Raw genomic sequence first — 13,219 nt, 5'->3', positions numbered from 1 at the left:
AATGAAAGAGCAAGGCAGAGATGGACTCTCAGCTACTAGCAGTCCAGGTTTCTCTGTAGACGATCACAGACAAAGGGGGAAAAATACTTGACTGGAGTATGTATAACATGCTAAGATAAATTACAATCTGTCAATGTTGACCAAGAGTGAGGAAGTTTGATATTCTTGTGAATGAGCTATTTATAAACGTACTTATAAAACAATTCAGTGTGTTATGACAGGAGTTAAGAGTGCCAATGAAGTGCCCTGGAAACATTTCATCCCAGAGCCAGCCACATGTCCAAAGATGCATTCAGTCTGTGGTGGGAAAGAAAAGTGGGCCAGGGGCTCCAGATGAGGGGAGCCGTGTAGCAACTTGGGGCAAGGACGCAGATGCCAAAGCTGGGCCTGTCAGACAGGGAGCTCAGGAGGGACTCAGCTGCTGCTTTGGGAGGTGGCAGGAGGTGGGGGGAGGGGATAGCCCGACCCTGGCTCCTGAAGCACCCCTCCCCTCCCTTCCTACTTGGGTCCCACACAGCGCCCCTCACTCCATCCTGCCTTGGCCTACCTGTGCCTCACATACACCCCGGTGCTTCCCTCCCCGTTGCCTGACCCCGAGCCTCCCTGCCTGCCTTCGACCATCCCCAGTACCCCCATCGTGCCGTGACCTACCTGCACCTGAGGCTCCATCCTGCTTCCCTGCTGGGGACTGGCCTTCTTGGACATGTGCGTCTCCTGGCAAGCTCTGGAGCCCTGAAATACCTGAAATAACCGTAAGTTCAGGAAAAGAATAAAACTCAATGATAAAGAAAATCTCTATCATTTTATTCATTGAATCATGTTGTTTATGTTTACATATAAAATATGCATATCTGTGTGCATATGCATGGCTATATTTTGGGGTTTTATGTAATAAAATTACATATTAACATTTTATTTCTTCAAAACATTGAAGCATTGTGGCAAAACGGTAGCATTTAAAAATCTTTCTTTTAAGAAATCAAATCATATACAAATGCTTGAAGTTTCTTTTTCACCTTTCCTTTATCCCATTCCCTTCTTTGCATCCAAAGAGGTAACCGTTATCCTGAAGTCAGTGTTGTTTCACTTTCCCAGCTGTTTTTTTTTTCACCAGTCCCGCGGCCTGGGGAGGGTGGGGCTCCGGCGAAAGGACGAGGGGCGGGTTCCCCTCCCAATCTCAGAGAAGCTCCCAAAAGGGCAGCGGTGTGCCCACCTGCTGCCACCTCGTGCGGCCGCGAACCATTCAAATCGCTGGCGCCAAGAGGTACCCGGCGCTCGCGATTGGCTGAGCCGGACCAGCGCCCCTGGGCGGGGCCGGCCCCCTCGCAGCGGCCGCGTGTCCCGCCCCCACGCAGGGTCCCAGACTTGGACAAGAAGCCTGCCAAGGCCTCGAGCGGCGGGGCCAAGGGCCGGGGTGGGTGGCGTCTCTAATTCTAGTCGTCACACCCCTGCCTTTGTCCATGTGGAAGACCAAGCACCCGAAAGGCGATGGGGCCTGCGGCCAGCTTCTCCCGCGCAGCCCTCACCCCTGCGTGCAGTCTCAGGACAGTGGGAGGAACTGAGAGCAAGTTAGGGTTGTCGGGCGCTGTTTCCCCAGAACCCGAGTGGAAGTGGGGGCTGGCAGCCTGTGGAGCTGTGGGCCCCCTGGGCGGACCCTGGGCAGCGGACTCCCTCCGAGAGCATGCTCTGGCCCTGGCTGGGGGGCTGGCAGGTGCCCGGAAGTATGAAACTCCTCAGGGGCTTCCCGGGGGCTCTGGGCTCAGAAGAGGGTGGCCTGGCTTCCACTGCTGCTCGGAGCCGGCCCTCAGCCTGGGGAGGAAGTCACCAGCTCTCGGGGTTACGTCCCCAAAGTGCCTGGATCTGAGGGGTTAAACAGGCGAGAGAACAGCTCTGTCCAGCTTTTTATTCAAAATTCTTCTACTCAATTAAGGAGATCATAAAAATGCTAAGCATGTCCCTTTCTTCCCGGGAGCTCAATGGACCGACCCATTGTGGTTTCATATGGGGAGCCCGTGGCCTGGGGGGCTGCCGAGGCCCTGAATTGGCCTTTGTGCCAGACTGAGCTCATGGCCGGGCTGCGCTGTGGCCAGATGCCCGGTCCAATCCCCTCCCTGCTCCGTTGGCAAGAGTCCCCGTGACCGTGGCCCTCATCCTGCCCACAGACTCTGCGGAGTGCTTGTCAAGGGCCCTGTTCTGGAACGTTCTCAGCAGACCCTCCTATGGGTCTGCGTGAGCTCAGCCCGTCATCCCAGGGCGGAGGGCTGGCCTGCCCCATTTTGGACTGGCACTCAGAAGAGGCAGGTGTGGCTGGCATTTGCCTGGCGGTTCCTGCCTGGGGGGGCCTGGGGAACAGTCCTGGGCAGAGGGCACCTCCTTGCTAGCCCTGCTGGGCACACAGAGGGTGGTGGAGTTACTGTGGTCGTCATTCTGAGCCACAAATTTAAGAACATTTCTTCTGGGCCGTCCCCCCACCTCAAAATAGCTGATATGCGGCCTGGGCATTGATTTTTTCCAGCTGAACCCCAGGAGCGGAGCTTCCTCTGTTTCCTGGGTGTTTTGTATGGACCCCTACTTGTTCTGTCGGGGGTGCCACTTCTCCCGAGGGAAGAAAGCCACCAGAGGTTCTGTTGTAACCTCTGGAATGTGCCTTTTCCTGGAAAGGCTGCAGTGAAATTTCAGGGAGGTGGAGGAGGGGAAAGGCCCCGGGGCTGTTTTCAGGCACAGCTGGTCACATGACTGTGGCACTTAGGGCCTTGGCATTTTTTAAAGGTGGACATAGAACTGGCGGGAGGTCAGGGCTCTCAGCCTCTGCTCCCCATCCTTAAACGCAGCAGCTGCAGGGAGACAGGTGGTGAGGGAGTGTCTTCTGCAGCCTGGCGGTGCCCTGGTGGGTGTGAGCTCCTGTCTGCTTCAGGAAACAGTGAGTCCAGCCCAGACCTCAGGCTGCCCTCCACATGTGGCCCCCGTGTCCCAGGCGGCCTGGCCTCTGGGGAAGGGGCTGGGAGCCGGGAGCCGCCCGGAGCAGCCCCAGCTGGCCATCTCTGCCCCCCACGAGTCTGGGCTGCTTGTCTCCACCCCCGTGGGGTGGAGTCACGACTTAGAAAGGCAGAGCTAGTGAGGTTGTCACAGTGGAAAAAAATACGACTTCTGTGAGTGAGATTCCCTTACTTAAAGAATAACAGTCATACACGTTCAGCCCCAGATCTGGAAAACAGCCTGTGACCCAGACCCTGCTCCGTCCGGTCCCCAGTGCAGGTGGGAGAGGCTGCCGGTCCCTCCGCCGTGTCAGGGTCACCCCAGGCCCGGTCCCTCCGCCCCTCCCCACATGCTGTGTGCAAGCCCCCACCTGGGGGCCCCGTCCCGCCCGCGGGGCTGGGGGCAGCCCCACGGAGAAGTGCAGAAGGAACCCCGTGTCTCGCCAGGCCAGGAGGTTGGGGCTGGAGTCGGTGCGTACGGGGCTGGGACAGGGCGTTTCCCAAGATGAGACAGGCTTCCTGCTCTCCCGGGTTTGTGTCCCGGGCCCTGACCCGCTGCAGACAGGGCTGCAGGCTCCACAGAAAGGCGGTGTTACAGCTGCCGTTCTGCACTGCATTACGCTTCAGATTGCTAGTTGTCTTTCTATAAAAGGTGCAGGTCTGTGAAGGAAGCTCTGGGCTCTGCTCCTCTCTGGGCACCATCAGGGTTGCCTGAGGTTACCACCGCCCTGACCCATCGCTCTTTCTTCCTGTGTCATCAGTGGAAGGCCTGCGAGAGCCAGGCTTCAACCCAGAGGCAAGGCAGGGAGGGATGTTCTTGTTAAGTGACAGTCAGCGCTCACCTGGGGCGGGTGGAGAGCGCGGGGCCAGGCTCAGCCCTTGGCCCTGACCAACAGGTGACCGCCACACCGAAAAGGGGCTCACAGCCCCACCTAGGTGGGAACCACTGACCAGAGCAGCCACATCTTCCCCAACCACCGGATGGAGGGCCACCCGTGGCCACATCTTTACCGTTCCCTGGGGCAGAGAGGGAAATTTGTAGTAAACATGCAGTGACTTTGGGGTCACATGCGCAGACTTGGAAAGTGCGATCAGAAACTTCTTTCCTTCTGTTGAAAGTTGACAGTGTCCTTTCTAATATCGCAAGAAATGCCAGGCCGGGAGACGGCCCAGGTGGCCTCCCTTGGTGCTGGGCGCCACTGCTTGTGGGGACATGCGGTCTGGGCGTGTGTGCCTGTTTCCTGGTGGGGGTGTCACGGGGGCTTTGCAGGTGCTGTGGGGTTGACGGGGGTCATATGTGTACTATGTGTGTGTACATGAAAGCCGCACCTCTGTCTGGTGACCCTGCAGACCCCGGCCATCACCGGGTGTGGCCGTCGGAGAGGCAGGCCATGGTCCCCGCTGCGCACACACTCACACCTCTTTCCCTCCTGCAGCCATCGCCATGCTGAAGGACAAGGAGCCCAGGGCCTTCATCGTCAGGGACAGCCACTCCTTCCGGGGCGCCTACGGGCTGGCCATGAAGGTGGCCATGCCCCCGCCCTCCGTCCTGCAGCTGAACAAGAAAGGTGGGTCCCGGACGGCTCTGCTCAGCCCCACCTGCTGCTTAACCTTCCCGCCCATGCGGCCCTGGGGACAGGAACAGCCCTCACGGGTCTTCTCAGCATTTCCTGTCTCGGCTCTGTTTTAGGAAGTGCTGCCCAGCTCAAGAACGGAGGTTAATTGTCAGCTTTATTTTTCTGATTGCTCTGAGCAGGTGACCCAGCCCATGGGTCAGATGCCGGACACGGTGCCCACTCTCAGCCTGTCTGCCTCAGTCCCTCTGACTTCCGAGCGTAAACGTCTAATAAGTTCCCCTGTCTTCTCCCTGGCTCTCTGTCCAGTGCACACAAGCACACGTGTCCTCCCCTCTTACACCAGAGGCGGCTCACCACATGCCTGGCCTTCGTTCCTCCTCCCAGCCGAGCGTTCTGGTGGATTGAACGCGAGCCGGTGCGGGCCTGGTGTCACCAGGTCACCCCTCGGGGGAGAGGACGGAGCCTTCCGCCCTCCGGGCCAGGGCTTCGGCCGGTGCCGAGGGCCAGCGGGTACCACGTGGTTCACTCGGGCCTCTTGCTCTGTAACGGGCGCTCCGTGGCTTGACATCGTCAGGCCCAGGGAAGTGCGTGGTGCCTGCGCACAAGGCGAGCGTTGTCCTGCACCTGGTGGGTGTGCAGTGGACCCAGGCCGCGGGACTGTGGGGAGCCCGCCATGCCCTTCCCTCCCCGGGCATCGTAACCCAGCACCACTGTTCCTTCGGGGCCCCAGGTCCCCCGGCTCCGCCCCGCGAGGCCCGTCCAGCTGGCCCCGTGTCCTGTTGGTGGCCCCCCGGGAGCCTGCAAGCCACCAGCTCCCGGGAACAGCAGACACGCTGTGCTCGGCCTGGCCTCTTCCCAAGAACCCTGGTTCTCTGCCGGGAGCAGTGCCTAGAAACCGAGCTCCAATCACCAGGTTGCCCTTCGCTTCTGACTCTTGGCTTCCCTCCAGACCAGAGCTGGGGAAGACACCATTTTTAAAAATTCCTGAACTAAAGCTGATGCCACCAGCTCGCATACAGGGTCACGAGGTCCTTCCTCGCCTTCTCCCTCGGGGACAGGCTTGGCTTCCAGCAAATCAGTTTACGTCCTCCCTTCTCTGACCCCTAACACTTACTCTCATTTTTCTTTTTCTGTCACCCTCCTCTTTGCCTTTTTTTTTCTTATCGTTATGCTGCAAACGCTAAAGAATGGGAGTTTTTTTTTTTTATGGGAGTTTTTTTTTACCTCTCTTTCCCCCTAAACGGAGATTGTGGATGTCAGCACGTCACATGGCTCTTCCGGGGGGCACCTGGGCTCGCCTGGGGGCAGCGGGCATCAGAATAAGCAGGTTCTGAAGCCCCGGTGTTTAAAAAAGGTGCCGCTGCCCACTTCCCTCAGACTCATGCCCAGCACCCAGTCCTTGGGTGAACTCTTTGCTTAAAGCTTCCTGGTGGAAAAGCGCCTGGAGTGAGTTACACCCTGCGGAATGTGAGACTCGGTGGCCCAGGGGTTATCAGGACGCAGGTGGTGGATGTGTGCACAGCAGCGGGGAGGGGCTGGGAAGGGGTGAGCCCGGGGCCGTGGTTGGAAGTGAGGGAGGGAGATGCTGTGTGCACACCAGCCAGGAGAGGGGAGCCTGGGACGGGAAGGAAGGAAGGAAGGAGGGACCACCACACACTCACTCCTGAGTGGAAACCAGGGCTTCTGGAGCTCAGGAGCTGCGTCGGCTTGACTGGGGGATGCAGGCGCTGGGCTGCAGGGAAACCCGTGGCTGACAGTTACAGCAGGAGTCTGGAGGCAGGAGTCAGAGCCCCGCAGCTGCCCAGCTCCTCTGTCTCCGCTGAGGCTTTTAAAGCGAGGCCACCTTTACCCCTCCTGCGTGCATCGCCTTTCAGGGAACACAGACGGTGGTGTGTAACTGTCCCCTCCAGGTGTGCAACCCGCCCATCTCTCAGGCTGACCTGCCTCAGCCTTGAGGCAGAGGCCACAAATAGGGGCTCTTGCAGGCGCAGACATCGGGGCTCACCGGCTTCGCCCGGCCCCTGGATGTGGCATTTGGATTTCAGAGCCCAGGGACAGATCTGAGAGGAGAGCTGGCCAAACCCGGAAAGAGGCCCACGGGTCCCCATGCCCCACTGGTTTCCCGGGGAGTGGGCAGCCATGGCCGCACGGCTGGGTTCCCGCAGTCACTTCGTGCCCTGGAACCCTTCCTGCCGGCTACCTGTCCCGCGCAGTGCCGGCACTCAGATGGCTGATGCCGTCTCTGTGTGTAACATGCGTCACGGGAGCCAGCTGGTCCTGCGTCAGAAGCATGAGTGGTCATGCAGGCTCGTCCCCACGGAGGACCAGGAGCGCCGTGCTGGTCAGCGCAGGGCGGCGGCTCCTGTCCCTTCTGCTCATCTGTGCTTTCCCTCCCTGGACCACCTGCCGTTCCCTGGCGTTTCATGCTGTGCTTTCTCTCTGGGCTCGTGGGCCGGGTGAACGCAGGTGTGCGGGGGCCCGCCCTCCGGGGGCTCCTGCAGCTGGCTCGGGGCTCAGTTACCCAGGAGACTGGCACCACCCGGCTCTTTCCCGCAATGAGTTCTGGGGCATCATGCAGGGTCTGGGTCTCCCTGGCCTCCCGCTCAGGAGGGGAAGGAGCTGGAGTCCACATCACTGGCTCTTAGCTGCTTGTCCGGGTCCCTGGGGATGGTTCTGCAGGATGTTGCAAACGGTCCCCCGGGGACTCCCCAGCTCCAGGCATGGTCACTGGAGGCGTTCTGGCCGCCCATCCAGGCCATGACCCCCCCCAGCTCAGCTGCCTCCCGCGGGGCCGAGCTCTCCTTCCCATGTCCCCACCTTCCCAGGCGCTCGGTCTGTAAAACTTCTCTTCCTTTTGAATCTCTTGCCCCAGCTGGAGACTTGGCCAACGAACTGGTCCGGCATTTCTTGATCGAGTGCACCCCGAAGGGAGTGCAGTTGAAAGGATGCCCCAACGAGCCGTATTTCGGTGAGTGGCCGAGAGCCCGTGGTCGGCGTCCTGAACCCACAAGCCCGTTCATAGTGGGAGCTGCCTCGGATCCCGCAGGCGGTGTGGCCAGTCCTTTACAGATGGGCGGGGGGTGTCTCTGCCAAGAACCAGCCGCAGTCCCCTTCCCCCGACCCTTCCCCACCTGCCACGCTCCTCAGTTATTGAGGCTTTGCCCAGAGCCCCCCAGTAACAGAGCGTGCGCGCTGCTGAAGATAGAAGGGCCCCCTTTCAGAAGGTGCAGTGTGCTAATGCCTCTTTTGTCTTCGCCCGTCCGCAGGGAGCCTGACGGACTTGGTGTGCCAGCATTCCATCACGCCCCTGGCTCTGCCCTGCAAACTGCTCATTCCAGACAGAGGTACGCTGCCGGCTGCCCCAGGGCCGCTCTGGTTGGCTGGGTGGGCTCGCCCGCCCGCACAGATGCAGTGAGAACTATCAGACCGGAAGTTCCTTCTGCTCCCACGCTGGGGGTCCGCCCTGAGTAGCCCACCCCAGTCACGTAAGAGGTGGTCCCTCTGCACACACAGCCCTCGGTCGTATCTTCACATCGTGGGCTTTGGGAACAGTTTCAGTGGAGCAGAGACCCGTGGCTCAAAATTACAACATGCCTGGACTCAGGGACCTTCAGGGCCATTTACGTGTGAGTTTTATAATTCTGCACGATCACCAGCTGTTGATATTGTTGGCCAGAGGTGTGGGAAGGGCTCGGCTCTTTCCCTTGGTGTCTGTCTGAAAACACCCACAACACAGATTTAACACAAAGTGGCGTCCACTTCCCCGGATAGCCTCGAGGTCACAAATTGCATCATGGTCCAGAAAGACGATTCGTTTAAAATACAGGCAAAGCTGACTTGCTTTCTAAGATGCAGTTGTTCGTCTCCATTCACCCAGAGACGAGGAGGGTGTTTCACTGGGCTGCACCTGCCCCGGACATGGTGATGGTTTCTCCAGGCTGGGCTGTTTTCGCCTGGGGAGACCCCTCTCTCCGCGAGCTCAGTCACGGGCTTCCCCGCTGTCACGAGGGTTCTTGCCGGCGAGCCGGACCCATGTCTGTGTTTTCTTGCTCCTCCCGGCAGATCCGTTGGAGGAAATAACAGAAAGCTCTCCCCAGACCATGGCCAACTCCGCGACGGAGCTGCTGAAGCAGGGGGCAGGTGGGTCCCTGCTGCGTCCCCCAAACCTCCCGGTCCTGGGCACTGCCGGGCTCCTTTCCTCCCCGTGCATCCCGGGAGGTTTCCGTTGGGAAGCTGCACTGGGGCTGGGGGGCCCAGGGGTCGGGGCGGCAGGTCCAGGACTCCGCAGGCTGATCAGGACCAAATTCCGTGGAATCAAGGTCGAGTCCTGGGTTTTGTTCGGGGGGGTGTGGTGAGGCAGGGCGTGATGACCTGCCCCTCCAGCTGCAGGCGTGCAGATGTGCACGTGACCAGTGAGTCCACAGAGGGACTCACGCTGCCCCCAGCCCAGGCTGACCCCAGGCGGCGACTCCCCGGAGCACTGTGTTCTTAGTAACAGGCTTTATTTTTCAGCACAGGTTTAGGTTCACAGCAAACCTGGCAGGAAGGTACAGGGATTTCCCATGTGGCCCTGCCCCCACACGTGCACAGCCTTCATCCCAGTCCCTGAGCCTGCAGGGGCCCGTCATCGTCACCAGCGCCCACAGTTTACACGAGGGCTCCCTCTCGGCTGTGTAAGGACACGTGTCCAGCATTGCTGTCCCACAGAGCAGTGCCTCCGCGCTCCACCCACTCGCCCCCCTCCCTCACCCTGGCCACCCCTGGTCCTTGATGGCCCCGTGGTTTTGCCCTTTCCAGAGTGCCGCATAGTTGGAATCATACAGCACGTAGCTCTTTAGACTGGCTTTCTTCCCTGGGTCATATGCATTCAGGACCCCTCCATGTCCCTTCACGGCTCTGTGGCGTGGTTCTTTTTATCACCAAATGATATCCCATCGTCGGGACGGACCACAGTGTATTTGTCCATTCGCCCGCTGAAGGACATCTTGGTTGTGTCCACGTTTTGGCAGTTGCAAATAAAGCTGCTGTAAACAGCCACATTCAGGTTACGACGTGGACATAATTTTCATCTCCTTTGGGTAAAGACTGGGGAGCCCAAATGCTGGATCGTAGGGTAGGAGTGTGTTCATTCTGTAAGGAGGCACCAAACCGTCTTCCAAAGTGGCCACACCGTTTGCATCCCCACCGGCAGTGCTGAGTGTCCTGTGGCCCCACGTCCTCCCCAGCGTGTGGTGGCGTCTGTGTGCTGGGTCGTGGTCCCTCTTGTTGTTTTGATGGCATCTCGTTGTTTTAATTTCGCATTTCCCTGGCAACATTTGACATGAAGTGTCTTCTCAGGTGCTCATTTGCCATCTGTGTGTGTGTCTTCTTCGCTGAGATGGCTCCGAAGGCTGTTTGTCCATTTTTAAATAAGGTTGTTGTTTTCCTATTGTTGAGTTCCGAGGGCTCTTCCTTATGTGCTGAATACAGTTCTCTGTGCGATTTGTCTTTTGCAAATACTTTCTCCCAGGCGGTGGCTGGTCTTCCCGTTCTCTTGACAGTGTCTCTCTTGGGGCAAAAAACGTTTTGTGGGAATGAAATCCATTTTTCAGTACTTCCCTCCATGGATCGTGGCTTTTGTACTGTATCTAAAAATCATCACCAAACCAAAGTCATCGAAATTTTCTCCTTTGTTGTCTTATAAGAGTTATAGTTTTGGGTTTTACACTTAGGTCTACGTTCTATTTTGAGTTAATTTCTGTGAAGGGTGGAAGGTCTGGGTCCAGATTCATGGTTTTGGACGTGGATGTCCGGTTGTTTGAGCCACATTTGCTGAAGAGACTGTCTTTGCTCCTCTGTCAGAGATTGGTTGGCAGTGCTTATGTAGGTCTGTTTCCGGGCTGACCGTCCTGCTCCATTGATCTGTCTGTCTGTTATTTCACGAACACCACACTGTCTTGACTGCTGTAGCTTTTGAGTAAATCCTGAAGGCGGGTAGTGTCAGTCCTCCAACCAAGGTCTTCCCCTTCAGTCCCGTGCTGGCTGCCCTGGGTCTCCTGTCTCTCCGTAGATACTTCAGAACCAGTCTGTTGACGCCCACAGAGTATTGGAATTTCAGTGACTCCACAGATCAGCTTGGGGAGAAACGACACTTTGACTCTGTTGAGTCTCCCTGTCCATGAACATGGGACATCTCTCCATTTATTTAGTTCTTTGATTCCATTAGTGGGACTTTAGCCATTTTCCTCATATAGGTCTTGTACCTATTTTAGCAGATTTACACCTACCTATTTCATTTTGAGCGAGGTGCTAATATACACGGCATTGTGGACTTTTTTTTAATTGAAGTATGCTCAGTTGCAGTGTGTCAATTTCCAGTGCACGGCATCACGTTTCAGTCATACACGTACATAAGTATATTTGTTGTCATGTTTTTGTGCATGATAGGTGTTTATAATTCCACATTCCACTGTCTTCTGCTGGTGTCCAGGAAAGGGACTGACTTGTGTGTGGTCACCTTGTACCATGTTGTGTGTGGTCACCTGCAGCCTTGTGCAGTAGCTCACTCTTCTCAGGCCAGGTCACTCCTGCAGCATTGGGTGCCCAGCTAGTGACCCCAGCTTGAGAGGGTTGTGGATGAGCCAGAGACCACAGGGCTGTTGCGGGTCTGCGGCTCTGAGGGACGGACACGGCTGGAGAGGACTAGGGGCCCCATGACCTGAGATCCCCGGTTGGAGGCCTTTCCCACAAGGTGGACATTGACTCTCAGAAGTGCTGGTGAGGGAATCCCTGTGTCTGTGGGAGGCTGGACTAGGCTGCCCCCGTTCTCCACCTTTCTCTGCCTGTGGAGTTCTTCGTAGCTATGACTCCGGAAACAAAGGAATATGCAGGAAACAGGCATTTTCTTGTTGCTTCCTCTGCCCAATGTGCATCATTCTTCTGTGCCGGTTTTCTCAGCAACGCTGCTCAAGTAAAACCTCTCTGTTTTCAAAGGAGACTTTTAGTGCTGGACTCTCTGTAGACCATCCTTAAAGGATACGCTCTCCGTGGCCAGAACAAAGGTGACAGGAGTTTGCCCAAAATAGCGAACACGCTAGAACCGAGACCCCGAAAGGCAGCAGGGGTCTGTGTCAGTCCCAGTTCCGATCCAGGCCTGCCGCCCCCGCAGGACCCTTGGCCTGCAGACGTCAACATTATCGTGATAATCTCTCCCCAAGTCAGTAGCCACAAAGGCCAGATGAGCAGGTGCCGAAAAGTCCCTCGGGGACCAAAACATGGTCACATGAACCGCCGTGCCCCTGCCGCTCTGCTTTTGTGTAAAAAGGCTTCTCCTGGCCCAAGAGGAATGGCCATCCTCTCTGCAGGGCCCAGTTGAAAGGGCCAGTCCTGGGTGACAGCCCGTGGCAGCTTGGAAGCTGCGTCCCCACGGCAGAGGCCATGAGCTCGCCGCCTGCGCCTTGTTGCCGGGGGTCATCCCCACCCAGGTGCCAGGGCAAATTACGCAGCAGGTGGACAGTCGTCCGGGTCTCCTTGGCCCCAGACAGGGTGACTCTCACACTGGCCTTGGGGCAGGTGTGTCTCTGGGTCGCCACTGTCCACGCCGGTGGAATTAGGAGCAAAGGGCGTTGGCCTCGGCCGCACCTCACCCGGGCCGCGGGGATGTGCGGTTCACATGCCTCCCCTCCGTGTCTTCCAGCCTGCAACGTGTGGTACCTGAACTCCGTGGAGGTGGAGTCCCTCACCGGACACCAGGCCATTCAGAAGGCCCTGAGCATCACCCTGGTCCAGGAGCCGCCCCCCTTGTGCACGGTCGTGCACTTCAAGGTGTCGGCCCAGGGCATCATGCTGACGGACAACCAGAGGAAGTGCGTGTGCAGGGCGGCAGGGGCGGGCGTGGAAGGTGTCATTTTTGCAAATGCAAACATCTTTCAAGTCGTTTCTGAGAAAGACTCAGACTGTGATAGGAGCCACTCCCCTGCCCTTCAGTGTCACTGCTCCTGGCTGGAGGTCATCCCGTCCAGGCGAGCCTGTGATCTTTACGTCCACGTAACATCAGTGATTATGTAATAACATAGTAACACAAGGATGCTTGATGCTAACAGAAAGCATTCATTTCCTAGACGTGAGAGCGCGTCAGTACCGTCTGAACGCCCAGACGGCAGGCACCACCTCCGCCCCCGGGGCTTCCCTCTGAGCAGGGCTTCCGGCGGGACACCAGGGAGGGACACCGGGGAGCCTGGCCCGAGTGTGGGGGCGCGGACAGAATGGCGGCAGACGCGTTCCTCCCCTGGGCGGGGCCTCGGACCAGGGTCAGAGGCATTTCAGAGGAAGTTGCTCTTTGTTATGCAGATGGCCTTGCTGACCAGGGGGCCATGCCATCAGCCCTAAAGGTGGTGGCAGGAGCTTCATGGGGCAGTGGTGGGTTGGGGGGGGCCGGCAAGGAGCACGGCTTCTTTCTTCAGAGCATCTCTGTTGCTCCCAGCTGCGTGCTCTTCCTATGTCTCTGGCTTCCCTGTGTCCTGATAATTCTGCGGGGGCAGGCTGCGTCCACTGCACTCAGAGTCCTTCCTGTGGCTAGAGACGGGACTGAACTCACTGGCTGATATGGGCAGAGGGCCTGGGTCCCCGGTGACAGCCAGCCTCGGGGTCCCCAGATGCCTGGGCTCCGCCTGTGCCCTCCCTGACGCT

General features: G+C 58.0%; 1 protein-coding gene across 1 annotated transcript; it reads left to right on the top strand.

Moving 5' to 3' along the window:
• The first annotated feature begins 1,532 nt into the window (after nucleotides 1-1,532).
• Nucleotides 1,533-8,311, top strand: LOC141576628 (tensin-3-like). The gene is made up of 3 exons (XM_074360107.1): nucleotides 1,533-4,543; nucleotides 7,425-7,520; nucleotides 7,819-8,311. Exons 1-3 carry the CDS (start codon nucleotides 4,420-4,422, stop codon nucleotides 7,965-7,967), a joined length of 369 nt encoding a protein of 122 aa, XP_074216208.1. The 5' UTR covers nucleotides 1,533-4,419; the 3' UTR covers nucleotides 7,968-8,311.
• The last annotated feature ends 4,908 nt before the right edge of the window (nucleotides 8,312-13,219 follow it).

The sequence above is a fragment of the Camelus bactrianus genome, unplaced genomic scaffold (genome assembly GCF_048773025.1).
Source record: "Camelus bactrianus isolate YW-2024 breed Bactrian camel unplaced genomic scaffold, ASM4877302v1 HiC_scaffold_152, whole genome shotgun sequence".
NCBI lineage: Eukaryota > Metazoa > Chordata > Mammalia > Artiodactyla > Camelidae > Camelus > Camelus bactrianus.
This window is presented reverse-complemented; position numbering and strand designations above follow the sequence as displayed.

Coding starts and splice junctions, on each gene's coding strand:
- LOC141576628 (XM_074360107.1), top strand. CDS start 4,420: ATGCTGAAGGACAAGGAGCCCAGGGCCTTCATCGTCAGGGACAGCCAC. Junction 4,544..7,424: donor CCTGCAGCTGAACAAGAAAG/GTGGGTCCCGGA, acceptor CTCTTGCCCCAG/CTGGAGACTTGGCCAACGAA. Junction 7,521..7,818: donor CCCCAACGAGCCGTATTTCG/GTGAGTGGCCGA, acceptor GCCCGTCCGCAG/GGAGCCTGACGGACTTGGTG.